General features: G+C 39.6%; 6 protein-coding genes across 7 annotated transcripts; 4 read left to right on the top strand and 2 right to left on the bottom strand.

Moving 5' to 3' along the window:
• The first annotated feature begins 169 nt into the window (after window positions 1-169).
• Window positions 170-9749, top strand: LOC132200393 (TATA-binding protein-associated factor 172). Its single transcript, XM_059625829.1, has 24 exons — window positions 170-350; window positions 497-826; window positions 881-1149; window positions 1379-1603; window positions 1656-1817; window positions 1869-2004; window positions 2137-2771; window positions 2821-2961; window positions 3119-3355; window positions 3613-4034; window positions 4165-4282; window positions 4340-4471; window positions 4664-4879; window positions 4932-5082; window positions 5135-5235; window positions 5416-5680; window positions 5914-6439; window positions 6700-6841; window positions 6902-7109; window positions 7166-7419; window positions 7814-7962; window positions 8111-8545; window positions 8606-8687; window positions 9266-9749. Exons 2-24 carry the CDS (start codon window positions 574-576, stop codon window positions 9443-9445), a joined length of 5439 nt encoding a protein of 1812 aa, XP_059481812.1. The 5' UTR covers window positions 170-350; window positions 497-573; the 3' UTR covers window positions 9446-9749.
• LOC132200394 (E3 SUMO-protein ligase RanBP2-like) lies at window positions 9233-11338 on the bottom strand. The gene is made up of 5 exons (XM_059625830.1): window positions 11106-11338; window positions 10843-10924; window positions 10589-10777; window positions 10253-10530; window positions 9233-10193 (listed from the first exon to the last, which is right to left on the bottom strand). Exons 2-5 carry the CDS (start codon window positions 10910-10912, stop codon window positions 9981-9983), a joined length of 750 nt encoding a protein of 249 aa, XP_059481813.1. The 5' UTR covers window positions 10913-10924; window positions 11106-11338; the 3' UTR covers window positions 9233-9980.
• Window positions 11339-12847: 1509 nt separating this feature from the next.
• Window positions 12848-16255, top strand: LOC132201456 (uncharacterized). The gene is made up of 18 exons (XM_059627630.1): window positions 12848-12969; window positions 13019-13193; window positions 13260-13301; window positions 13364-13400; window positions 13464-13528; window positions 13595-13909; window positions 13975-14040; window positions 14090-14132; window positions 14186-14262; window positions 14312-14408; window positions 14591-14817; window positions 15187-15307; window positions 15368-15480; window positions 15534-15593; window positions 15651-15684; window positions 15737-15807; window positions 15861-15960; window positions 16015-16255. The coding sequence occupies exons 1-18, from the start codon at window positions 12848-12850 to the stop codon at window positions 16233-16235; spliced, it is 1986 nt and encodes a 661-aa protein (XP_059483613.1). The 3' UTR covers window positions 16236-16255.
• Window positions 16256-17588: 1333 nt separating this feature from the next.
• LOC132201452 (uncharacterized) lies at window positions 17589-20040 on the top strand. Its single transcript, XM_059627626.1, has 15 exons — window positions 17589-17712; window positions 17769-17823; window positions 17877-17992; window positions 18041-18165; window positions 18216-18276; window positions 18335-18415; window positions 18481-18522; window positions 18582-18618; window positions 18688-18752; window positions 18816-19130; window positions 19197-19262; window positions 19312-19354; window positions 19408-19484; window positions 19534-19630; window positions 19799-20040. Exons 1-15 carry the CDS (start codon window positions 17668-17670, stop codon window positions 20038-20040), a joined length of 1467 nt encoding a protein of 488 aa, XP_059483609.1. The 5' UTR covers window positions 17589-17667.
• Window positions 20041-20080: 40 nt separating this feature from the next.
• On the top strand, window positions 20081-21479 carry LOC132200797 (uncharacterized). The gene is made up of 10 exons (XM_059626524.1): window positions 20081-20155; window positions 20219-20268; window positions 20326-20361; window positions 20411-20531; window positions 20592-20701; window positions 20754-20813; window positions 20869-20902; window positions 20963-21033; window positions 21089-21188; window positions 21246-21479. The coding sequence occupies exons 2-10, from the start codon at window positions 20242-20244 to the stop codon at window positions 21476-21478; spliced, it is 792 nt and encodes a 263-aa protein (XP_059482507.1). The 5' UTR covers window positions 20081-20155; window positions 20219-20241; the 3' UTR covers window position 21479.
• A 187-nt stretch (window positions 21480-21666) lies between these two features.
• On the bottom strand, window positions 21667-24905 carry LOC132200265 (uncharacterized). Of its 2 annotated transcripts, none has more exons than XM_059625605.1 (8): window positions 24768-24905; window positions 24624-24712; window positions 24300-24469; window positions 23880-24240; window positions 23556-23822; window positions 23136-23495; window positions 22833-23079; window positions 21667-22770 (listed from the first exon to the last, which is right to left on the bottom strand). In XM_059625605.1, the coding sequence occupies exons 2-8, from the start codon at window positions 24650-24652 to the stop codon at window positions 22495-22497; spliced, it is 1710 nt and encodes a 569-aa protein (XP_059481588.1). In that variant the 5' UTR covers window positions 24653-24712; window positions 24768-24905; the 3' UTR covers window positions 21667-22494. The 2 variants fall into 2 exon arrangements, with proteins under 2 accessions (XP_059481588.1, XP_059481589.1); XM_059625606.1 differs by having other exon boundaries at window positions 24300-24464; window positions 24768-24798.
• Window positions 24906-25722: the final 817 nt, after the last annotated feature.

Raw genomic sequence — 25722 nt, 5'->3', positions numbered from 1 at the left:
TCAGCTCTTATTACGATGTATATGTTTTTTAAGTCGAGCAAAAGATATAAAGTTAGAGGGCGAAATTTTAAGACGCGGGGATGTCACAAGTTTGCACGTGGCTTCGCTGACACGGTACTTTCAAAAAGCAGTTCATTCGCTCCGATTGGCTGTTGGAAGGGGGCGTGGTCTTGTACCATAACATTTGCTTTGCATACAGACTACAGACGGACGTCGAACAGGAAGAGAAAAGTGCCGGCCTTTGGAAAAACCTGATTAGAAAAGGATCACCTGGGCCGACCTGGCGATGGAACGGACGACGGAAGGGACGGGCAAGTGTCCTTGATCGGCCTGCGAGCCTCTCCACAGCGGTACGTAGACGTGCATGTGTGTACTAGGAAAGTACCGTTTTAACTTTCTGAACAGCAGTGTGTGTGGCACATACGCCAGGGTGTCCGGGGGAAGTCAGGTCTCGACCGAGGTCAGTTGATTATTGATTCGACTTGGTACTTTGCAGGCGTGACACGTGAGTTTTCGGCGAGGGATGGCGATTTGAGAGACGAGAAGAGAGTCCAAGGAGAATAAATCCTGACCATGACGTCGCGACTGGACAGGCTGTTTGTGCTGCTCGAGAGCGGGTCTTCGGCGGCGACGAGGAAGGCGGCCGCCCAGCAGTTGGGCCAGGTGCAGCGGTTGCACCCGCACGACCTGCACCACCTGCTGGCCAGGATCTCCCTTTTGCTCAGGGCGCCCTCTTGGGACACTCGAATCGCCGCCGGACAGGCGGTCGAGGCCGTCGTCCGCAGCGTCCCGCCGTGGGACCCTCCTCCTGCCCAAATCAAAACAGGTCCTTCTCAACGTGATTTGTAATTTACAAAGGTATTAAATTTTTGTTTTGCAGAAGAGGAAGGTGAAGGGAGTGCGGAAGGAAGGCTGACCTTTGAGACCTTCGACCTAGAGAAGGTCATCATGGAGGGCAACCACCTGGTTGGTTCAGAGGGCAACGAGTTTGAACTGGACATGAAGGAGGAGGGTGCGGCTGAGAGACTGGCCAGTCAAAAGGCCGCTCTCAATGCCACACTCGGCCTCCCTGAAAATGCAGAGGTTGCCGAAGGGCTCATCACGGACGAAGACCTCATTCCCTCCTGTCCGCAGGAGAAAAACTGCAAAGTAATTGTTATAGTTATGCTTTTAAAATATAAATTGTTTCCATTTCATTATTAATTTTTTGAAGAAGAAAAAAACATCTAACTAAAGATAATAGTAAAATTTCTCATAATTTAACAAAATGCTTTGTTTAAATTGAAAAAAGAAACTATATTTTTAATTTAAAAAAATAAAAATATTTAAATTGTTGTCAATTTTTTTTTAATAAGTTAATTGTCAACTATTTTTACAGCAAAGTGCTCTGAACATTGCTCAAGGGGACGGTTTGAGTTCACGTGAGATGAACCGAGCCAAGCGGGTGGCACGTCTGGTGGCCAAGCAAAGGTCGAAGGAGACATCTGAGGACGCAGAAGCCCCTGAAAGCAAGCGGCCCAAGGTAGAGGTCAAGCAGGAGCAAGAGGAACACGACCTGAGCACGGCCGAGTGTCCGACCGAAGGAACTGCTCTCTGGGAAGAGGTAAAAACTTACAACCTTATGACCTTTTGACCTGACTTCTTGCCACTTTAAGCACGCCACTGGATGGCCCTTTGAGGAGTTCTGCGCACAGTTGGGCCAGGACCTGTTCAGTTCTGCGTGGGAGGTGCGGCACGGAGCGGCCACGGCCCTCAGGGAGGTGCTCAAGGTGCACGGTGCGGGCGCTGGCAAGGCGGCCGACATGACCTCTACTCGGGTAACACTGAATTGCCACTGCCAAAGAGGTTAATCACAGATGAATTTGCAGATGGCTGGTGCCCATGAGGCGTGGCTGGAGGACGTGGCCCTAAGGATTGTCTGTGTGTTGGCGCTCGACAGGTTTGGCGACTTTGTCTCCGACCAGGTTGTTGCTCCTGTCCGAGAAACATGTGCTCAAACATTAGGTAAGGAAAATAAGAAATATTTTTCTTGCGGTTTATTCCTCCAGCTAGATAGATTTGAGAAAAATTTTCTGAACTTATAAGAATCTTATTTTTTTTTTTGTAACTGACAAAAAAATCTGTATGGTTTTCTAGGTGTATTGGCGTGCCTGATGAGTTCAGAGGCTGTGCAGAAGGTGGTGGCGACGGTGCTGCGTCTGTTGTCTCGACCTGAGTGGGAGGCTCGGCACGGCGGACTGCTTGGCCTCAAGTACCTGGTGGCGGTCAAGGGTGGTGAGGACATCCGCTTGCTGCCCACCTCCTTGCCACACATGCTGCGGGGTCTCGACGACCCTGTCGAGGACGTGGGGGCGGTGGCGGCGGCCGCCCTGGTGCCGGCCGCCTCCGAGTTGGCCGCGCGTTTCCCCGAGCAGCTCGGCCCCACCGTCGACCGTCTGTGGACCCTGCTGGCCGAGCAGGACGAACTGGCAGCCGCCAGCAACAGCTACATGGCCCTGCTGGCCGCCCTGGTGGCGCAGCGGCCGCCCACGGACAGTGAGGCCCTGCACCTGCAGCAGCGCCTTCCACAGCTGTGGCCCTTCCTCGGCCACACCTCCTCGGCTGTCCGAAGGTCCACCCTGCAGACCCTGTCCACGCTGGCCAACTCGATCACCACTCTCGGCGTGCCCGTCGACCCCACCGCCCCCTCCCTCCTGCAGGACGCCCTCAGGCACATCTACCAAAGAGCCCTGTTGGAAACCAACCCTGAAATCCAGACCCTTGCAGAGCAGGTTTGAAATTATGGAACTGTAATTTTTTTCACTTTTTTGTTCTTCATAGGTCTGGGAAAAATTGCTGAGGAACTGCCCTTTGGAGGAAGTCCTGATGGCTGCGTGTCCGGTCGCCAGCTCCTGGCTCTGCCTTGCCATGCAGTCTCACAAAATCCCCTTCGACCCCTCCATACTCATTAAAGCCAAAATGGTAAGTGAATAACGAAATAAACTTACCTGAAAGTTTTCATCAAATTCATCGTAATACAAATGTTTTAACTGGGCTGCTATTTTTACAATAATTTTTTATTTAGTCAAACTAAAATTTGGCATAATAATTAAAAGATCCTTTTTAATTTTTGTTACAGAACAAGTCAAGCAAGAAGTCAAATTGTGTCCCTGGCGAGTCCGACGAGAATCACATGACTGTGGCCGAGCCAAAGTGGTTCATCGGCGGCGGAGACTCACCAGGGTCAGAGTTGAGTGTGGTCAGGGCGCGCTGCATGGCGAGCCGCATGCTGGGCAAACTCTCAGTCTACTTAGTCAAACCCTTTCCAGGCCTCGAAGGCGTGCCAGGAACTCCTCCTATTGAATGCTACGTCAAAGTAATTATTTTAATGTTCAATTATAGGTCATTGAAGTGCAGCAGTTTGGAGTATTTTGTCTTTGGATAAGTTTTAGTAGAAAATTAATTAACGAAAAGTCTATCATGCTATATGCATTGAAGTTCAATTTTTGTGTAAATTTAGTCAAAAAGAATTCAATAAATTTAAAATCCTCCATAATAATGTTGTTAAAATTATGCTTTATATTTTTCATGTATGAAATTGTTAATCTAAAACGTAAATCTTGTCAATTTAAGGTGCTACTGGTGCATTTGCAGTCAAAGTCGTCGCTGCAGAGGCTGGTGGTGGGTCTGGTGGTGCGGTGGTGGGCGCAGGTTGAGCCGGAGGAGGCGTCCCACTCGGAGCTGGTGGCGCGTCTGCAGCAGTGCCTGTCCGAGAGCGTCTACTTTGACGAGATCGCCGTGACGTTCACAAAACTGCTGCAGGAGACAAAGGATTTTGTGGCAATGCTGCGCCACTACCAGGTGCCGGTGGCCCATTCCGAGGGTTCGGTGCTCACCCTCGAGCAGATCTCGCAGCTCTCGGGCGCCACCACCCAGCAGACCGTGGCCAACGCCAAACTCAAACCCAAGACTGCAGAAACGCTCGAGCAGCGTCGAGCCGCCATCCAACACTCGGTCTCACAGACCAGCCTCCACCAATCATCCCTTGCAATTACGTAAGTTTATTTATTTTTACATTGTACAATTATTTTCAGAATCAAAAGTGTTAAGTTTGAACTATTTTTTTAAGTTGCATTCTTATTTCATATTAATTTATTATAAAAATCTTCACATTTTCCTTTGCAGAACCCAAGCTGCGATTGCCGGAGCCATAGTGAGCATGGGCTGCCTACCAGAAAAGCTTCACCCTGTTGTCAAACCACTGATGGAGGCGATCAAGAAGGAGCAGAACGAAATGTTCCAAGTAAAAAATTAGCACTACTCTGATTTTGTATCGAAGTTCAGACTTTTTCGCCATCAGAGACTGGCCGCTGAGCAACTGACGCGGCTGATGGACAGGTGTGTTGGTCGAACGCCGTCGCCAAACTCAAAAATTGTGACCAACCTGTGCGTATTCCTACGTGCCGACCCTGAATTCACTCCTGTCATTATGGTAGGCACAATTAATTATTCCAAGATTAGACTAAGGAAGGTTCAATTAGCTTTTTCAAAGGTTTTTTTTTAAGTAATTAAATTTAAATAGCTCGACTTGAAATTTACTAACATTATTATTGCTGCGTATTTAATGATTTTTAATTTAAGAAGTAAAATTAAGAAAAATGAAATATATTTATTCAAATTTAAGGATGAGTCAAAGGAGTTGAAAGGTGACGCGCAAGCGAGCATCAACATTCCGAGCAACACGCTAGGCATCCTGACCCTGATCAATCAGCAGAAGAATGCTGAAAGGGCTGTCCTGAAGCGCGCCACCTCCGTCACAGGCAGAGGTCCTGGAAGACCGGCCGCCGTTGTAGCCTCTCCTGAATTTGCCCTCGAGGAACTCATGTGCACCGAGGACGAGGTTTCATACTTAATATTTACTCTGCCCTTTTTCATTAAATGAACTTTGGCAGGCTCAACGGGCAAGAGAGTTGATGCGTCAGGGCGCCACCCTGGGACTGAGTGCCATAACGGCGCATTTTGGTGCGGAATTGCCACAGAAACTGCCCACCTTTTGGGAAACTCTGCTCTCAGCCACCAGACTGCCTCCATCTCCAGCCGATGGTAGATTTTGAATTTCATATCGAGTTTTGACCAAAGAATAAAAAAACTTTAGGTACTGCTGCTGAGAAAAAAGCAGTGGCAGAAAGTTTGATTGCTGGTCTCCAAGTCTTAGAAGTTGTCCTGCCCAGTTTGAATCAGGCTTTAAGACCTCAGGTAATTCTGGAGTATTTATTTTTGTGCTATAAATTAAAATGAATTAAAAAAATTCTACAAATAATTTAAGTAATTGTTGAAAATCTTGTATTTTCTGAAAATTAAATTAAAACTTTTTTTAAAAATATCTTTTAAACTGTTAAGATAAAAGTATTTTTTTTTTTTTGCTTCTTTCCTTAGATTGAGGAAGGTCTTTTGTCGTTTTGCGGCATGTTGAGTCACAATTTTCGCGCCGTTCGTCACATGAGTGCGCGCGTTTTGGCCGTCTTAGGCAAACTGGACTCTGTGGCGGTTGTGACAGCTCTGGTGGAGCGCGTTTTGCCACTTTTAGAGTCCTCAGAAGAGACTTGGAGACAGGGCGGCATCGAATGCATTGCCTGTCTTGTTGACCTACTCGGAATCCAGGTTGTTCCCTACGCCGTTCTTCTTGCTGTTCCAGTCTTGGGTAATTCATTATTTATTTATTGGCTTTTTCAAGTTTTTAATTTAAAAATAAGTAAATAAATAATTTGAAGAGTCAACAATTAAAGATTTCTTTTGGGATTTATTCTTCATCAATATAATTTTCATTATTTACAAAATCTTTCCCAAAATTGTGATCCATTGCGGAGCTTTCATGAAATTAATTAATATTAAAAATAATTTTCTTGAAATTTCTTCAAATTTGTAATTTGCCAGGTCGAATGAGTGACCAAAACGCGTCTGTCCGGATGATGGCGACGCACAGCTTTGCCACGCTGATCCAGCTGATGCCGCTGGACGGCGCGGTGGCGGAGGCGGAAGGCCTGGAGGCGTGTCTGGGGGCGCGACGTGAAGAGCAGCGCCTCTTCCTGCGGCAGCTCTTCAGCCCGAGCACCATCGAGGACTACAAGGTGCCGGTGCCGCTCAAGGCCGAGCTGCGCTCCTACCAGCAGGCCGGCGTCAACTGGCTTTCCTTCCTCAACCGCTACAACCTGCACGGCATCCTGTGCGACGACATGGGCCTCGGCAAGACCCTGCAGTCCATCTGCATCCTCGCCGGCGACCACTGGACGCGCGCCGAAAACTTCCGACGCACCCGACTGCCCGAGTACTCGCCGCTGCCCTCTTTGGTCGTTTGTCCGCCCACCCTCACCGGACACTGGGTCGACGAAGTTGCCAAATTCCTCTCCAAAAAGTACCTCAACCCTTTGCAGTACGTTGGACCACCCAACGAGCGAGAAAAGTAATTTATTTATTGAAATTAAGTTTTGAATTAGGTTTGTTAAAATGTTCACATTTAAATTTTTGTTAGTAAATATTTCTCTTTGCATCTTTTAATCCTAACTGTAATTTTTAATTTTTTTTGTTATTCTAGCATTATTTTTTTAAACATAAGGACATTATAAAACCAATTGATAATAATTGCTAAGAAAATTTGTAAAGCATATGGCTTTTTAATTTTAATGTTATAAAATTAATAAAATCCATTTTATAACTCCCAAGGTTGCGCAGCCGAGTCAAACAGCACAACCTGATAGTCGCCTCGTACGACATTGTGCGCAAGGACATCTCCTTCTTCAGCTCAATCAAGTGGAACTACTGCATTTTGGACGAGGGCCACGTCATCAAAAACGGCAAAACCAAAGTAAGACTAAATTATTTATTCTTACAATTTAATCTATTTTTTAATAAAAAAACTTTTAAGTCTTCGAAGGCAATCAAGCAGTTGGTGGCAAACCACCGGCTCATCCTCTCAGGCACCCCTATCCAGAACAATGTCCTGGAGTTGTGGTCACTCTTCGACTTCCTGATGCCCAGTTTCCTGGGCACCGAGCGCCAGTTCACTGCCCGCTACAGCCGCCCCATTCTTGCGAGCCGCGACCCCAAGAGCAGCCCCAAGGAGCAGGAAGCCGGTTTGTCTTCTTGAGATTTTTACCTTTAAATGAAAATTAAATAAAATACATACCAGGGGTGCTGGCAATGGAATCTCTGCACAGACAAGTGCTGCCGTTCCTGCTGCGACGAATGAAGGAGGACGTGTTGAAGGACCTGCCGCCCAAGATCACGCAGGACTACATCTGCGAGCTGAGCCCCCTTCAGCAGCAGCTCTACGAGGACTTCCAGCGCTCCAGGGCGCATCAAAGCCTCAACGACTCCATCAGCAGGGCTTCGGCAGACTCCTCCGGCTCCTCTTCTGTCCCCAACCGCTACCACATTTTCCAGGTCGAAATTAAATTCTAAAGAAACAAAAATTAATTATCTACAAATTCTTTACCCAGAAATTAGGATCCATTAAGAAGCATTTATATTATTTTAGTAGAGATAGAAGAAATAATTTAAGAAAAAAGGGAAAAAGTAAAATAAATAATATTTCCAGAGCCAAGTGAAATGGAGGCTTCAAAATGAGTTTCTTCCTCAGCACCAAGAAAGTGTGCTGACAGAGGGAAAAGTTAATTTTGCAGCCTCTACCCCCAGGAACTAATTTCCTTTTCAATTCCCCCTTTTTCCTTCAATTTTAACTTAAATCAAGTTTAATGAAAACAAATGATTTAAAAAGAAAGAAATGCAAAGAAATATTAGATACTAATGTAAATTCTGACAAAATTTTGAATTTCAGGCGTTACATTATTTGCAAAACGTTTGCAACCACCCGAAACTAGTTCTGACGCCGCAGCATCCGCAGTTTGAGAGAATCCAACAGCAGCTGAAGCAGCAGGGCTCGTCACTCGCAGACATCCAGCACGCCGCCAAGTTGCCTGCCTTGAGGTGAAATTCTTGACATTAAAACTGCAAATGTACATTTCAATGGGCAGAAATTACCCAATAATTTCCTAAGAATTCTTTAAAATTCAAATATTTTTCTTGAATTATTATTATGACATTCTGTATTTAAATATGAATTAATCATTTGCAGACAACTGCTGGTGGACTGTGGAATCGGGGCAGAGGAGAGCGAGCAGACGCAGGAGTTGGTGGTCAAGCAGCACCGGGCGCTCATTTTCTGCCAGCTGAAGGCGATGCTGGACATTGTGGAGAGGGACCTTTTGAAGAGGCACATGCCCGGGGTGACGTACCTGCGGCTGGACGGGACGGTCCCTCCCGGACAGCGCCACTCGATTGTGTCGCGCTTCAACAGCGACCCCTCCATCGACGTGCTACTGCTGACCACCCAGGTTGGCGGCCTCGGCCTCAACTTGACCGGCGCCGACACGGTCGTCTTCGTCGAGCACGACTGGAACCCCATGAAGGACCTGCAGGCCATGGACAGGGCACACCGCATTGGTCAGCGCAAGGTCGTGAACGTCTACCGCCTCATCACGCGCGCCACCCTCGAGGAAAAAATCATGGGGTATTTTTCTAATGAAATTAATTTTATTTTAATTATTTATTTTCCTCTCCTAAAACGCAGACTGCAAAAGTTCAAACTGCTGACGGCAAACACCGTGATCAACAGCGAGAACAAGAGTTTGGAGGCCATGGGCGGAGTCCAGGTAGGAAAAGAGTTTTAATCAGAATTTGTTTAATTATTAACCATGGCGGGCATATTTTTCGAGATTTATTTTTATGCAAAGCTGCATTTTAGCCTATTTTATATAGAAATTTTTGAAAGGATTTCTTTGATAAATCTATTGCTCAAAAAAATTCCATGACCTAAGTAGAATTTATCTGCTTTGCAAAAGTAATTTAGATCTGAAAGGATTGTCGTCCTGGTTGCGTCTCTAAATTTGGTTAAAATACGTCATTCTTTTTGGATGAAAATATTGACTCTCTTTTTGGTAGACAAAAGGCAAAAACTTGTTTAAAAAAGCTTAATTTTTTCATCAAAGTTAAAAGGTTTCATCTATAAAATTTGTTCACTTTCTCACACATGAATATAAGATTTACCAGTTTGGTTTTTAAATGAGAAAAATCTTTATCACAGATTTATTGGGCTTATTGATATGTAGGACTCATTTAGAATGCCTGGGTCTGATGAAAGGGTTATTTGTCAATATCCCACAGCAATTTTGTGCTTTTATTAGGAAAAAATATAGGAAAATAATAATGTGTGAAATTTGTGTTTGCGCAGCTGATGGAGCTGTTCTCGCTGAACAAGGGAAGGGAGGAGGAGGGCGGCGGATCTTCAGGGTCTGGAGCAAAGGCGGCTTCGGTCAGCAGCGTCCTGTCCACCCTGCCCGACCTGTGGGACGCTTCACAGTACGATGAAGAGTACGATCTGTCCAACTTCCTCAACACACTCCGCCAGTGACCGTCAAAGTGCGGCGAACATTAAAGTCAAAGTGAAATTTGCTATTTTGTACCAGTGTCAAAATAAAAGTGTGAACTTTAAAACACTATAATATTGTTATGCAACTATTAAAATATCATAAGCCGTTAAAACCTAGAAAAGGGAAAGCGTCGCCGACTCTGTTGCGCATTGCTAAATTTACATATCTTTGATGGAGTCGGATGGAGTAAAGACAGCAAACATATTATTTGAAATGTCCAACATGAGATTTTTCGAAAGGGTGCGCGCCTGTCCCGCGCATTTTTATGGCAACCACAACTCCTGTATGATGCCTCTTATCCGCTGTATCACTTTCACAAACAATTTAGAGTAAAATTTGAAATATTTTAAAATGATATCAACATTTCAAAATCTTGTTTAGATAAAAATAGGCGACTTATATCTTAAATTATTCCATCTTGGCCTTTCATTAGTCATCAAATAGCAAACAAGAGTTTTTAGATTTTATACTCAATTATTGCATGAAGGCAATAATATTATGTCAGGCACTGTGCCCCTATATGGTTTCCTCATCCATCACTTCCATTTGTTCGTAACCAGAAAAGGTTTCTTCCTTGTCAGTGTCTTCTTTGTTAGCAAAAGGAGCAGAGTTTGGGTTGGTTAGCCCTTTAAGCTTGCTGGCCAAAGGAGCAGGTTTCGTCTCCATTGAGGCTAACTGCTCTTTGGCTTCTTCAATCTTTTCTCTGAAATTGTCAACCAATTCCTGATTCTGTAAATAATTTAAAATATAATTGAGTAAAAATTTATTGTAACATTGTTGGTGCATACTTTAAATTTGATTGCAAGTTCTTCAAATTTTCCCTCTCCTTCAGCATGGTTGAATCCAGACCACAAAAGAGCATTCTTAGTCTGTTTCTTGGGTTTCATCTCTAAGTCTGTTGTGAGCAACTGGTTCAGCACAACCTTTTGGACCTGCTCTTCGCGCAGCAGAAGTCTGTACCTGCCACTGGCCTGGTGGTAGAGCAATTTCATCTCTCCGACTCCTTGTTCAATCCATTTCCTGCTTTCAGAGTCGTATTGATAAAGTTTTGCTCTTTGGGCGAACACTAAAAACATTAATTTATTTGGTCAACAAATACTAAAAGAAAATTCAAATGCAAATACTTTGCTCCTCATCTTGATCTTTTTCTGTGGTAGGGCTTGCATCATCGCCTTCATTTTCGCAGCCCCTGCAACCACTGCAAGCAGGTCGTTGCTCGTAGGCATAGAATGAGTCTGGCAATTTGAGACCACGGGCTTTTTCAACATCCTCGTCAGTAACTTTGGGCTCAATCACCGCAACAATCAGCAATTCTATTATAATAATGGATTTTTTAATGTATGATGCATACATAAGAAATCAAGCTTTTTACACCCACCATCATCGACAGCCTCGGAAGAAGAGTAGTCTTTGCACGAATTTCCTATTACATCATCTATCGGTTCCATCTTTGCTGCTCACTTGGGTGGAAATTTTACAGTTTTTAAGGCATGATCAAAAAGGACAAAATCAAAAATTTTCATTCAAAATTATAATATTATCTCAAGAAATGAAATGTACACATCAATTTTTTTGGAATAGAACACCTTAAAAAGATGCGGTGACTTAGCAGGGCTAATCATCTTTTTATCGTTCACTTACCTATCGCAAACAGAGGAGGATAAACTTTTAAAATGCAAATCACGAAATGAGTCCAAATCGAGAAAAATTTCACCCCATTCCGATGTAAACAATAGGGTAAGATGCGTTCAGTGTTCAGTTTTGTTCTTTTGATGATGGGTGTAGATGGCGCGCGCGTCGCATGGATGGCGGGAAAAGTGATACCAAGGGCCTCTCACACTCGGAAGTTTGTATCTTTTCCTCGTGCTCGTCTGTGCTCGTCTATCAAGTTTTAGATAATTTTATCAATTTTATATCAGATCTATAAGTCGCGTAAATTTATAAATATATATATAATAAAAAATGAAAAAAAAAATACCAAACTATCTACACAACTGATTTGGAAAATCGCAACATAATTATCGATAATTATTTACCATATTTACCCCTCAATTAAAATTACATTACGCACCTCACAACAAAATGCTGAAATACGTCTCAGGGCGTCTCAGCATAAAACAAGTAGATATCACAGTAAAAAATTATTGAATGCGAATTGGAATGTGTTTATGTTGTAAATTTATATGACCGTGACATTTTTTGCATATTTAAGACAGCGATAAATAAATCAATGATAAGAATAATAATAAGGTTTTGTAGTAGAATTTCACGAACGAGGTTTGATTCGTGGTGATTTGAATTGAAAGTTGGCTTTCCCTCGAAACATGTAGATCAGGATATTTATTGTTTTTCTTAAACTATAAACAACTCACAAAACCTATCGAGGAAGCCGACTTAAAATTCAAATCACGAATAATAAGATTGTTGAACAAATATTCAAATATTTTGATTTTTTTTGTGCAATGTGGACAAATTAAACATAAACAACAATGATAATATGTATAAAATAGGAAGGATTAAATTTAACTACTTTTGATCCCATCTGACTTTATAAGAAAACAATTTAAAAAAAAAAAACTCTTTTCTGCGTCAGATCTGCGTCAACGCTAGAGGAAAGTAATAATTTTGCAACGAATGGGTTTTACTGCTGGATTTTCCACTCATATATGAAAACAGACAGTCAACAAAGTTTTACATTCGCAAAATTATTCATTTATGTAATTACATTTTTTTTTAAATTCAGATGAACGTCATAATATTTGAATAATCCCATAAATAATATTTCCCCGCCCTATGCCATATTTTTCTTAATGTGTAGCAAAATAAATGTTCGTTTGTTCATTTGAAATGCTCATAAAATTCGCATTTTTTATTTTGTAATTTCCGACTGGGGAGTCCCGTTACCACAAAAATCAAATATGAAAAAGGAGGACACCAGGAATGTAATGTAACTTTCGATAGGACGCAAGAGCATGAACTTTTTTGTTCGATTCCTATTTTCCTTATTAGTTATTATCAATTTGGTATAAAAGGAGATGCACAGTTTTTATAATACCTTCTTAATATCACAGCAATGATTTAGGCACTTGAAATTTATGACGTCGATGCTGCAGTTTACATAAGAAGGCTCTCTCCTTGTTTGAAAATACAGATTTATAAATTTATACAGAGTTTTTGACTGTTAATTTTCAGCTCACAGAAGAAGTCCAAGACGAAGCAAAATAATAAAGTGCTGCAGCTTACCAAGTTGCTTAGGAATTTCCAGCAAAAATGAAAAACATGAAATGTCCAACGTCACTTCAAACAAGGTTAGTTTGATGTTTTTTTACAGCTTTTATTAAAATTATGAAGACAAAAAGTTGAAATCATCAAAAGCAACAACAATGAACGATCATGAGGTTGAACAAACGGAACTGGTTCAAAGTACGACTTCACCCACAAATGATGAAAAAACAGGAGAGAGTTCGAAAGTTGAAGAAACTCAGTCTACAAATTCAGCAGAGCAGTATTTTCAGTTTTCCATCCAGGAGTGATTAAGAGAAGAATCTTTTAAGATATTCGGAAACGCAGGAAAGTTCAACGCCGGGTCTGTTAATTACAAATTTTTCAGCTTTGGGGACTAAAAAAAAACAAGAGGAGAGCAAGAACATTGGTAAGTCAACAGGCAGCACTGCAAAGAGTGAAAACTTGCGGACCTCAATACCACCACCAACAACAGCAGTTCCTCTTGTGAGTGGCAGCCAGAGTTTGAATTAAAAACATATTATGGCAATAAATGCGGAAAAAAATTATCAGATTCGAATGGACCCCACGTGCGCCACCAAAATACTGCCAAATGTAACTTTAACGATTATAAAATCAACTTTTTTGTAAACAATAGTTTTTTTTAAATATAAAAGGAGCAAGCACTGTTCAACTCTGACGGAACTTTAAATGGTAAAAAAATTTAAACACAAAAAAGCACAAAAAGAAAGAAAAGTGATAAAATATGTATTTAAGATCCTGATGGGTACGGTTTATGGGTTCAGTCATGCGAACAGCAGTTTTTGCTGGGGAAAACTTTGGTTTGCTAAATATTATGTGTATATAAATATTTTATATTTAATTATTATTGCACTTTCCATTAAAAGGCAACCTGGCAAGAGAATGTGATGAAGTGTCGACAAATCGGAATGGAGCCTTTATCCTTTGAAAGCGTGAAAAAACTCGATTGTTTTGCAAATTATCTGAATTCTGTCAATATTTCAAAAAACTTTTGGTCGTCCGCTTTCAAAGGAAATACAACAAGCCAAATTTCGTGGTGCGCGCAAAACGGTCCCATTACCGTGGACAAGTCCATTGCGATGCCACAAATCACGGACGACAGAAAATGTGTTCAATTCAAAGCAAGCAATTCCCAATTTTCGAGCAATTTGTGTAACGAATTATCATATTTTGCTTGCCAGGTAAAAGAAATTGATGAAAAATATATAAAATTAAAAATTTTTATAATTCTTTTACATTATTCAAGAGTCCACCGACCCCGGCACCTGCTTGCTCGGAACCTCTTTGTCCCAACATAACATGCGCAAAAAACGTAACAAAAAAGAATATATCTGGGCGAATTTATAAAGCTCAATTTTCAGCTATCACTCTTCACAAGCGACGCCAAGGGACAATATTTGAGCAGTAAGAATAATGATTTACGCTGGAAAATCTAAAGAAAAACTTAATTCTCATAGAGCCAACATTACATGGCACTTGGTACACCTACAACGGAAGACAATTTCTCTTCAGCTTTCAAAGAATCAACAAAACAGTAAAAGTCGGACACTTTGGAAAAGCGCAAAAATTGATCTTGATTAAAGTTTCAAGGCGCGATTCAAGCGTGTTGCCAGTTGGGGATGAATCTGCTCAGTCTGGAGTACGACTACAAATATAAATCAGTTATTGCCGCAACTAAAGGTGAAGTTTGGTGATCAAAAATTTAATTTAAAAATCCTTTTAAATAACATATAAAAATACTTTATGTCAAAAAATATGCATTGATGCAAAATATTCAAACGAGTTGACTTTCACGCAGCGCCAGTTGCCGAAAATTACTTTTCGGTAATTATTTCTGATGAAGTTTTTATTTTTAAATGCAGCGACCGCTTTCCAAGATTTTTTCTGGACGTCGGGCTCGGACGCGGGTTGCGAAGGAAATTACGGATTCTGCAGCGCCAAGAGACTTTTGCGGAAAGAGGCCATTTGGGCGGATGGACAGCCAGACAATGCAAACAAAAGCGAACATGCCGTGGCTGTTTTTCTCAACGGAACTCACGCTTTTCGCTACGACTTTGACGAGAACTCCAAATTTAGATACATTTGCGAGGCAATAAAAAATTAGTTTAGTTTGAATTTAAAATTAAAAAATTCAGGCTCGCGATTCGTCAAATGCTTCGTCGGGCGGAGAAGCGATAAGAAGCGAGTGTGCGTTGGCCTACAACATCAGCCAAGGTTTATTTCAATATAAAATTTTAAATTTTAAATGCAATATTGAATTAAATAAAAAGTTGAATTTGATGGTTTGCTCAACATGACATCGTACGATCTGCGTTTGAAGGTGAATTCTTTTTTTTTTGTCTGGCCAGAAAATAACTCTGATAAACTCAGTGTTTTTTGAAATGCCTTGGAGAAAATTCAGGACTGGTTAAAAGTAAAATTAATTTTATTAATAAAATAATTAAACTTTTGATGAAAGATTGTGAATGGAATCATGGTGGACAATGATGTGTTGGCTATTTTGGAAAAAAATGCCAATGGAAATCTGGACGAGTTGAAGAAAAATATGGACGTCAAAGACGAGTGCCAAAAATCAACATGTAATTGGATTTCTAAATTGCGTCGATTCTATTAATTGAAATATCAAATTTCAAAAACAGCGGGCATGATGGACGAGTGCGATAAGGCGGCGCAAATGATTCAGTGCACAAAGGAAAAAGCTCCGGACGTTTTGAGCGGCGTCATCTCGGCTATCGACAAGTCAATGCCTATTGTATATTTGCTTCAATTTTTAAGCCCAAATTATTCAATCAGATTCCTTTCCAGGAAAAGGTGGAATTTCCTCCAGCGGAAATCTGTACTGAAATTGTCCCTGGCGTAATTAATGTGTGAAAATCCGATCCGTTGTTATGGCGATATTTTGAATCGTTTGAAACTTTCCAGGTAACTTTGAAGCAGCTGTTTGATTCAACTACAAGTAATTTTGGAGTTATTTTTACCAAAAAAGAAACATTAAATCTTGATTACAGCGAACCAAACCATCACTGGCGGCTATCTTTTTATTGCTTGTGGAAGGAAGTACTTGCTATCCCAAAAGAAAGTATAAAGCCGCGGAGATGAGTTTAAAGAAGCATAAAAATCAATTTTAAACAGATGTCCCTCTCAGAAGGCTACACTTTTTGCAACACTTTTGGCCTTCAATTGGTGACCATTGACAACGTAGCGGAAGTTGCGTGCTTGAAAAAGGAAATACGTACGCAGAAGAAGAATTTTTGTACAAATGATTTCATCTATTTCATATTCTCAGGGGCCATAGGTGCAATAAAGTTCACGTGGCTCGCCGCGAGCAGGAGGGGCAATGTGAACAACCCGCGCTGGTGTTTGTCCTCCCTGCCCTTCAGTCTGGACTCTTACGTTTCAGTGATCGAGACGAACTTGACTTACAACTCGTACGCTCTAAAACTGCAGTCGTCAGTGTTATTAACGTATGATGAATCAAGCATGGTTGAATTTGCACTTTGCGAGTAGACAAGTGCGAAATAAAGTAAATAAAATTGGATTCAAGTTTCAAACCAGCAAGACTTTTCCCATTTTTTCCCTGGACGAATTAAAAAGATATGAAAACTTTCATCGGCGTAAAATGATTTCATAAAAAGTTGTTGTAATTGAATGACTAATAAATTTAATCAATTATTTACTAATCATCTAGCTTTTGTCTCTATATTGTATAGTTTTGTAACTATTTACTTAATTAAATTTAACCATCGCGTGGCCTAATTTTTTTTAGCCAGAAAAAATCCAAGTCAAAGAAAGGTAATTGGATGCTTTGACTCACGAATTAGCATTAAAGTTACGAGAAAAAATGTAAAGAATTTTGTGCAATGGTGCGCATCAATCAAGGTTAATAATTTAAATATTTTATTAGATTAAAATTTTTTATCAAAATAATCTCTCGCTAGCTGATAGAGGTGGGAAACGTTGAAAATAAATATAAAGCGAGAGAACTTTTACAAGTCTCCTGTCCTGAAGGCACGGACCGCACGGACGGCGGGAAAAAGTGACACAAAGGCCCTTTACCTTGATGTTTTCCATCTTCCTCGAGCTCTTAAAAGCAAAACACAATTTGCAACTAAAATGACAAGTTTAGTACGTTTTTTATATTAGAACAGTCGACCGCATATTAAGAAAAACTTTTTGCAAAACAAACAAAGAGAAACAAAAATTATAATCATCATGATAATGTACAAAATGCAGAAATCATATTACGTGTCAGTATAAAAAAAGTTGATTTCATGCAGGTAAAAAAGATATTAAATGCAAATTGAAATGGGTTTTTGTTTTTATTATGTAAAAGTTTTAGATTAATGTCATTCGTTTGCTCATTGAAGAGGGTAATAAATACATCAATAATAATTAGATTGCTGAAAGAAAAAAGTTTAAATATTATATTATGTTTCAATTTTTAAGTATAATGTGAAGGATTCAAATTTTTAAATTTAACTAATTTTACACAAATTTTGATCCATCTGATTTTTCTATACAAATAAAAATAAAATCTTGTCTGCGTCAACGCTAAAGGAAAAAAACCATTGTGTAACGGATGGGTTTTCCACTCATATGGAAATAGGAAGTGAACAACATTTTCCATTCGCAAAATAATTTACTTTTAATAGTTCATTATTATGTAAGTAAATTCTCATCTCTTTTAATCCGAAGGAACGAAAAAATATTTTTATAAATCATCCCAGAAATAATTTTTCTGTCCAATGTTATTTCTAGGCTGATGTGAAGCAAAATAAATGTGTGACTGTCTATTTGAAATGCCCATAGAATTCGCTTTTTGCCGTTTTGTAGTTTCCGACTGGGAAGTCCCGCTATGCACTGCAAACACCAGACATATGAAAGCGGTAGGACACCAAGAATGTAATGCAACATGTAACTTTTGATAGGACGCAAGAGCATGGACGTTTTCGTGCACCTGTTTTCCTTAATTATTATCCATTTGGTATAAAAAAGTTGCACAGTTTTACACAAAAACTTCTTATCGCAAGAATGATTTAGGCACTTGAAATTTATGACGTCGATGCTGCAGTTTACATCAGAAGGCTCTCTCCTTGTTTGAAAATACAGATTTATAAATTCAGAGTTTTTGACTGTGTTAATTTGTAGCCAACAGAAGAAGTTCAAGACGAAGCAAAATTGTAAAGTGCTGCGGTTTACAAAGTTGCTTTGGATTTTCCAGCAAAAATGAAAAGCCTGAAAACGTCACTTCAACTTCAGACAAGGTTAGTTGGATTTTATTTCGCAGCTTTTATTTAAAATTATGAAAAAAGTCGAAACCAACAAAAGCAACAATAATAGACGATCAAGAGGCTGAAAAAACAGGGGAGATAACGAGTTCAGAAGTTGAAGAAATGACGCAATCAATAGAAGAAATACAATCGTCAAATTCAGCAGAGTATGTTTGAAGTTTTCTTCTGCAATTGTTTAAGAAAAGCATCTTTTCAGTGTTTCCGAAACGCAGGAAAGTTCAACGCCGGGACTTTTAATTACAAATTATTCAACTTTGGTGACTAAAATAAAACAATAAACAATAGGTGAGCACAAATAATGGCAAAATTGTTCAGTCAACAGACATCACTGCAAAGAGTGAAAACTTGCGGACAACTCAACCAACACTACCACCAACAACAACAGCAGTTCCTCTTGTGAGTTGTAGCCAGAGATTGAATTAAAAAAATATTGGCAATAAATTCGCGAAACACATTAACAGATTCAAATGGATCCTACGTGCGCCACCAAAATACTGCCAAACGTAGCTTTAATGACTATAAAATCGATTTATTTGTAAACAAGAGTTTTTGTATGTAAAAGGAGCATACGCTCTTCAACTCCGATGGAACTTTAAATGGTAAAAATCAAAATTATTTATGCATAAAACTCACAAGAAGAAAGGAAAGTGATAAAATTTGTATAAAAGATCCTGATGGGTACGGTTTATGGGTTCAATCGTGCGAACAGCAGTTTTTGCTAGGAAAAACTCTGGTGTGTAAAAGTGTGAATATATTTTATTTTATATTTAATTATTGTTTTCCTATTCTGTAAAAGTCGTCCTGGGAAGACAATTTAATGAAATGTCGACGATTCAGAATGGAGCCTTTATCTTTCAAAAGCGTGAAAAAACTCGATTGTTTTGCAAATTATCTCAAATCTGTCAATATTTTGAAAAACTTTTGGACATCCGCTTTTAAAGGAAATGCAACAAGCCAAATTTCGTGGTGCGCGCAAAATGGTCCCATTACCGTGGACAAATTGATCGCATTGCCACAAATCACGGACGACAGAAAATGTGTTCAATTCAAAGCAAGCAATTCCCAATTTTCAAGCAATTTGTGTAACGAATTATCATATTTTGCTTGCCAGGTAAAAGAAATTGATGAAAAATATATAAAAATTAAAAATTTGTATTATTCTTTTACATTATTCAAGAGTCCACCGACCCCGGCACCTGCTTGCTCGGAACCTCTTTGTCCCAACATAACATGCGCAAAAAACGTAACAAAAAAGAATATATCTGGGCGAATTTATAAGGCTCAATTTTCAGCTATCACTCTTCACAAGCGACGCCAAGGGACAATATTTGAGCAGTAAGAATAATGATTTACGCTGGAAAATCTAAAGAAAAACTTAATTCTCATAGAGCCAACATTACATGGCACTTGGTACACCTACAACGGAAGACAATTTCTCTTCAGCTTTCAAAGAATCAACAAAACAGTAAAAGTCGGACACTTTGGAAAAGCGCAAAAATTGATCTTGATTAAAGTTTCAAGGCGCGATTCAAGCGTGTTGCCAGTTGGGGATGAATCTGCTCAGTCTGGAGTACGACTACAAATATAAATCAGTTATTGCCGCAACTAAAGGTGAAGTTTGTTGATCAAAAATGTAATTTAAAAATCCTTTTATATAAGATATAAAAATGCTTTATGTCGATGCAAAATATTCAAACGAGTTGACTTTCACGCAGCGCCAGTTGCCGAAAATTACTTTTCGGTAATTATTTCTAATGAAGTTATTGTTTTTAAATGCAGCGACCGCTTTCCAAGATTTTTTCTGGACGTCGGGCTCGGACGCGGGTTGCGAAGGAAATTACGGATTCTGCAGCGCCAAGAGACTTTTGCGGAAAGAGGCCATTTGGGCGGATGGACAGCCAGACAATGCAAACAAAAGTGAACATGCCGTGGCTGTTTTTCTCAACGGAACTCACGCTTTTCTCTACGACTTTGACGAGAACTCCAAATTTAGATACATTTGCGAGGCACTTGAGAAATAATTTACAAATTTTGAAATTTATAATAATAAATTTCAGGCTCGCGATTCCTCTAATGCTTCGTCGGGCGGAGAAGCGATTAGAAGCGAGTGTGCGTTGGCATACAACGTCAGCCAAGGTTAATTTCAATATAAAACAAAGTTGAATGGAAAACTGGCAGCTAAAAAAATATATATTACAGTTGAAATTGATGGTTTACTCGACATGAAAAGTTTAGACTTGCGACTTAAAGTGATTCTCTCATTTTTTTTTAACAATCTGAAATTAAATTTAGTTTTATATTTACAGTGTTTTATGAAATGCCTTGGAGAAAATTCAGGCTTGGTTAAGTACAATAATTTTATGAATGAAATAATTAAACTTTTGGTCAAAGATTGTGAACGGAAAAATGGTGGACACTGATGTGCTGGCGTTTTTGGAAAAAATGGCTGCTGGAAATTTGGATGAGTTGAAGAAAAATATGGATGTCAAGGACGAGTGTGAAAAATCGGCGTGTAATTAGAATTTTTAATAACCATCCCAATTAAATTTAAGTGAATATTTTAAAAAATTAGCGGGAATGGACGAGTGCGACAGGGCGGCGCAAATGATTCAGTGCACAAAGGAAAAAGCGCCGGACGTTTTAAATGGTGTCATCTCGGCCATCGACAAGTCGATGCCTATTGTATTTTTTTTCCTTCAAAGTCAAAATTTTATTCAATCGGATTCATTTCCAGGAAAAAGTAGAATTTCCTGCAGCTGCAAACTGCACTGAATATGTCCCAGGCGTAGTTAATGTGTGAAAATCAAAATTTTCTATAGTAAAGATTTTAGTTTTGAAACGTTTTTCAGGCAACTTTGAAGCAGGTGTTTGATTCGACCACAAGTAATTTCGGAATTATTTTCACCAAAAAAAGAGAAATACTCATGAAATGTTGATTTGCAGCCAACAGAACAATCATTGGCGGCAATCATATTATTGCTTGTGGACGGAAGTACCTGCTTTCCAAAAATCAGGTATACAGCCGTGGAGGCAGCTTTAAAATGGCATAAAAATTGATTTTCAATGCAGACTTCCCTCTCAGAGGGCTATACTTTTTGCAACACTTTTGGCCTTCAATTGGTGACAATTGACAACGCAGAGAAAATTTTGTGCTTGCAAAATGGGATAAGTGAGCGTATTTATTTTGCTTTGAAAAAATTAATATTTTTGCTGTGATTTTCCTCAGTGAACAAAGGTCTAAATAAGTACACGTGGCTCGCCGCGAGCAGGAAGGGCAGTTTGAACAACCCGCGCTGGTGTTTGTCCTCCCTGCCCTTCAGTATGGACGGTTATGCTTCAGTGGTCGATTCCAACTTGACTTACAACTCATACGCTCTAAAACTGCACATGAAGATATTGGAAACGTATGATGAATCTAGCAGGGTTGAATATGTACTTTGCGAGCAGACGAGACTTTAATTGATCCCATAATGCAATAAAATAAATATAATTGGTAAAGGTTTTTTCTTTTACCCGTACAAATGAAGGAAATATAAACATTCTTTGTCTTAAAAGAAACTATTTATTTAATTGTCAACTGGATTTATGAAGAGAGGTTTGTGCCTATTACTATAATATTTTGTATAAATTAAATAATTTTGTGTCAACCCAAGGTTGACGCGCGCTAATTTTGGGAACGCTCGCGCTCTTTGCAGCAAGTAACGCTCGCGCTCTCCACATAAAAAAACCAACGCTCGCGCTCCGGAGCGCATCAACCTTGACGGTGGAGAATGGCGTGTTGGCGATTTTGGAAAAAATGGCTGCAGGAAATTTGGACGAGTTGAATAAAAATATGGATGTCAAGGGCGAGTGTGAAAAATCTGCATGTAAAATTATAATTTTTATTTTTTATTCCAATTGAAATCATTTGAATATTCTAAAAATTAGCGTGCATGGACGATTGCGATAGGGCAGCACAAAAAATTCAGTATTCAGTGCACATAGGAAAAAGCGCTGGACGTTTTGAACGGCGTCATCTCGGCCATGGACAAAACAATGCCTATTGTATTTACTTTTTCTAAAAATTCCCAGCTTTTATTATGTTGAAACTTGGTGTTAGAGGAAAAAGTAGAGCTTCCCCCACCTGCATTGTGTCCTGCAAATGTGGTTGGCGCTGTTGATGTGCGAAAATTGAACTCGCAACATTTTAAAGAATATTTTATATTTTCAAGTAGGCCACTTTGAATCAAACATTTGGCACAGCTGATTGTAATAAAATAATACTTCAGTTTAAATCAATTCCATTTTCAAAAATCTAACAGACAAATCAAACTTTCAACTCTTACCTCTACAACATTAATGGAGTTGAAGTGAAGACTTGGGACGATTCTAGGCTTGAGCCTGCACTTAAGTTCACCTTGATTTTGAAGAACTTGGTGATTTTGTTGGTCCAACGAAACATTTTCTTCTGCAGACCAATTGAATTCTTCCCGAAATTACTCCATGACAACGTCCTCATCAATCTCTTCCCCTGAGCAGTAAACATCATCATTTATCAAGTCTCCGAAATTGCCGTTCCTTTCAAGAAATGCCAAGTCGGGAAATGAGCGGTCCGGAACAAGTTTGCAGACGACTCCAACTTTAGTGACAAGTTCTTTGAACCAACTGTGGTCTTTGTCAATGGCCCTCTGGATGAATGAGGTTGTTTTGAGCAGAAAGCAAATATAAACTTTCTTGAGATTTGGAGAGCAGAAGATCAGGCACTGGACCATCTGAAATTTTAGAGCAACAAATTTGCTGAAAGGTTTGGCAGCAAGAAAATGGCAAGCAGTACCTTCAGAGCCGCCTCCAACATTGAATAATTGTACAAAAGCACACTGACATTTTCTAGAAGCTTCAAACACTCAGGCCGTACCGCTAGAGCCTCCGAAATAGCAAGAATTTGGCCCAGGTTGCTAACCTCAAAGTTTTTGCAGTCATGGCGTTCTGAGCCAAGCAGGAACTGTTTGTAAAATTCATTTGCTTTTGAGTCGTCTTGGAGAACTTGATTCCAAGTGTTTGTTGAAGTGATGAACTCAAAACTGGAGAAAAAAAATCATCGGATAATCCACAAGAAAACACAAACACTTTTACTTACTTTTTCAAGTTTCTGAACAGTTCTGGCGACTTTCTGATGTTATGAGGTAGGGAGAAGCCATCAGAGAAGCAGCGCAGATTTTCCAACTTTGGGCAGTGCTTAAGAACGACTGATAGGTCAAGGGGCACCTTCTCCGATTCCAATCGAGGTGTATTGATTTCAATGGATTTGGTGTTCTGCCCAAGGATTTCAACTAGCAAGTAAATATAAACGGGGTCAGCAGTCACAACAAGCCCTGCAGGCGAGCAAGGAACAGAAGACAGTCTCTTGATATACACTGCTGAGCTTTGATCAATATCAACGTGAAGGTTTTCAACAGACACATTGGACGGCCAGTTAATTTTGATTGGTAGATTTACACTGGAAAAGTAAAGAATAAATGTCAAGAATGATCCTCACGAAATCAAATGTAATTTATACGTCATTTGTGTGATGGTGATTTTTTTATACCAATACATTTTCCAGAACATCAAGACAAAATCAAACTGGCCAGTATAGCTCAAGTGGGCTTCATGAAGATGAAAACTTTGCAGATTGGGCGTTCGACCGACGCAGTGCGCCAGAAGTGGAAAATCAATCTCAGCAGATCGACAGCCTGCTGTGATGCCGAGGTGTTTGAGATTCTGCATTTTTGAAAAAGCGTTGACAGCTTTTTCTGTGTTTTTCCCCATTCCTATCTCGAGGTGCCTGAAATCAATGTTTTTTTACATATTAAATTTTTGTATATAAATTGTTGGTACACACTTGAGTCGAGGCAAGTGCTGTTGAATTAGTTCCAAGTGTTCGTCAGAGCAGACGTAGCTGGAGAGACTGGCGTGCTCCAACTTTGTCCACCGGAGCAAATCTTCCATGGGCCAGTCTGGACTATAAATATCGTAATGCCATTCATCATTCTGGACAATTTTGTAAACTTTTGGGCAATTTTTCAAAAGGTGGCTGAAAATATCGTCCCACGTATGGAATTTCATTCCCCAGGAAAATTCGCATCCGTCAAATTTGGTTGTGTTCGAGTTCAGCAGTTTCTTCAGAAACAATCTTTCGAAAATTGGAATCATCGTTATTTCACCACTTATCAATTCAAGGAACTCTTGGATGAGAGTATCAGCTGCAAATAATTCGGATTTGAACATTTTAACATTCAGTTAAAAATAATTGCAAGTTTACGCAAGTGCCTCAGTGAATTAGGTTTTTGTTTGATGAAAAACATGTAGCTCCGGGCAATTGTTTTCATCGACAGCCTCTTCAAACTTTCAACATCAGAAGTACCTTTACTTGCGCCGTAATTTCTTCTCCTGCTTTCAATTATTTTAACGAAATTGCGACGTTCGACTGGGCTACGAAATAAAAAGGATGCCTTTTTTATAAACGGTGGAATACAAACTTAGAAAGCAATTTTTCATTTTACAGACACTAATTTTTTTGCTTAAATCTCAACTTTAGAATTTTGTTTCAAAATTCCTTGAAATAATTACCAAATTAAAATCTCACCTCAAGTCTTTATAGTCTATTTGTTCCATCTTCTATATTATTTTAAAATATTTATTTAATGGATGGAAGGCAGCATTATTTTTCAAAAGCTGTAGAAGAAGGACATAGTAATTTTGTTAGCTTTTAATTCATTGTGTAAATTACCTTAACGAGAAGAAATCTCACTAGCACAAGCAGGAAGACACATCGTTTTAAATACAAATCAACGAAATTAAAATAAATGGAAAATTTAATTTCGATCGCTCCTCTGTCTCCGATGTAAACAAAAGTTGGGAGAAGGCGTGGCGATCGACGGCGGGAAAAAAGGCTAGCGTGATTGCTTTGCCCTTTTCTTTGCATGGGAAGCTGTGTACATTTCCTCGTGCTCAGAACACAAAAGAGAATTATACTAATGCATAAATTAGGAATTTAAAAAAAATACGTTCCTCAGGGGCTCCTTTTTTGGCACCATTAAGTTTATTTAATACATCAAACATAATAATAATAATAATTATATTTTCCATTTATGAACATATACGTAAATTAGAGACGCCCCGAAAGAAGGGCAAATTCAATTGAAAAAAGCATTTCGCCCGCTGATCAAAATAACAGTAGAAATAAAAAAATTCCAAGATTCAGGTTTAAAAACATCCGATTTTCAGGTCTTAAAGAATATAAAAGTGCTACTTTTGTTGTTGCAGCAATTAATTTTTCCAATTTTTAAATAAATTGATATTTTCCATATTTTCCTTTTTTTAACATATCCATATGAAAAAGGCCGAAAGAAAAGCGATTTGATTGGAAAGACACATGACCGCTATAATTTAATTAGCCGAAGAAATTAAAAAATTTCAGGTCTAAATGAGGGCTATTTTTATTAATATATATATATATAAATATATATATATATAAATAAGTTGTTCTGGTTTAAAACAAAAAACCTAAAATTTCTAGTGGTCTCACTCTAGTGTATTTCTTTTTAATCACATCGGGGGGGGGGGGGGTTTGCGGAGGTTGGATGCGCCCAAGGAGGATGCGCCAGTCCCACGAGCCACCTCAGCCACCTTGATTGAAATTTCCCTACGTTCGAACTTTGCCCCAGTCCGGCCCTGAAGTGAAA

The sequence above is a fragment of the Neocloeon triangulifer genome, unplaced genomic scaffold (genome assembly GCF_031216515.1).
Source record: "Neocloeon triangulifer isolate White Clay Creek 2 clone unplaced genomic scaffold, ASM3121651v1 ptg000014l, whole genome shotgun sequence".
Lineage (NCBI taxonomy): Eukaryota > Metazoa > Arthropoda > Insecta > Ephemeroptera > Baetidae > Neocloeon > Neocloeon triangulifer.
This window is presented reverse-complemented; position numbering and strand designations above follow the sequence as displayed.

Excerpts from the sequence above, each read along its gene's own strand:
- LOC132200393 (XM_059625829.1), top strand. The coding sequence starts at position 574 with ATGACGTCGCGACTGGACAGGCTGTTTGTGCTGCTCGAGAGCGGGTCT. Across the intron at positions 827-880 it reads TCCTGCCCAAATCAAAACAG|AAGAGGAAGGTGAAGGGAGT; the intron begins GTCCTTCTCAAC and ends TTTGTTTTGCAG. Across the intron at positions 1,604-1,655 it reads GAACTGCTCTCTGGGAAGAG|CACGCCACTGGATGGCCCTT; the intron begins GTAAAAACTTAC and ends TGCCACTTTAAG.
- LOC132200394 (XM_059625830.1), bottom strand. The coding sequence starts at position 10,912 with ATGGAACCGATAGATGATGTAATAGGAAATTCGTGCAAAGACTACTCT. Across the intron at positions 10,778-10,842 it reads TTCCGAGGCTGTCGATGATG|AATTGCTGATTGTTGCGGTG; the intron begins GTGGGTGTAAAA and ends TTATTATAATAG. Across the intron at positions 10,194-10,252 it reads AACTTGCAATCAAATTTAAA|AATCAGGAATTGGTTGACAA; the intron begins GTATGCACCAAC and ends AATTATTTACAG.
- LOC132201456 (XM_059627630.1), top strand. The coding sequence starts at position 12,848 with ATGAACGATCATGAGGTTGAACAAACGGAACTGGTTCAAAGTACGACT. Across the intron at positions 12,970-13,018 it reads TCTACAAATTCAGCAGAGCA|ATATTCGGAAACGCAGGAAA; the intron begins GTATTTTCAGTT and ends GAATCTTTTAAG. Across the intron at positions 15,308-15,367 it reads CGAGTGCCAAAAATCAACAT|CGGGCATGATGGACGAGTGC; the intron begins GTAATTGGATTT and ends TTTCAAAAACAG.
- LOC132201452 (XM_059627626.1), top strand. The coding sequence starts at position 17,668 with ATGGACGTTTTCGTGCACCTGTTTTCCTTAATTATTATCCATTTG. Across the intron at positions 19,263-19,311 it reads ACATAACATGCGCAAAAAAC|CTATCACTCTTCACAAGCGA; the intron begins GTAACAAAAAAG and ends CTCAATTTTCAG. Across the intron at positions 19,355-19,407 it reads CAAGGGACAATATTTGAGCA|AGCCAACATTACATGGCACT; the intron begins GTAAGAATAATG and ends TAATTCTCATAG.
- LOC132200797 (XM_059626524.1), top strand. The coding sequence starts at position 20,242 with ATGAAAAGTTTAGACTTGCGACTTAAA. Across the intron at positions 20,269-20,325 it reads GTTTAGACTTGCGACTTAAA|TGTTTTATGAAATGCCTTGG; the intron begins GTGATTCTCTCA and ends TTATATTTACAG. Across the intron at positions 20,362-20,410 it reads TTGGAGAAAATTCAGGCTTG|ATTGTGAACGGAAAAATGGT; the intron begins GTTAAGTACAAT and ends TTTTGGTCAAAG.
- LOC132200265 (XM_059625605.1), bottom strand. The coding sequence starts at position 24,652 with ATGGAACAAATAGACTATAAAGACTTGAG. Across the intron at positions 24,241-24,299 it reads TAATTCACTGAGGCACTTGC|CTGATACTCTCATCCAAGAG; the intron begins GTAAACTTGCAA and ends AATTATTTGCAG. Across the intron at positions 23,080-23,135 it reads CTGTTCAGAAACTTGAAAAA|TTTTGAGTTCATCACTTCAA; the intron begins GTAAGTAAAAGT and ends TTTTTTCTCCAG.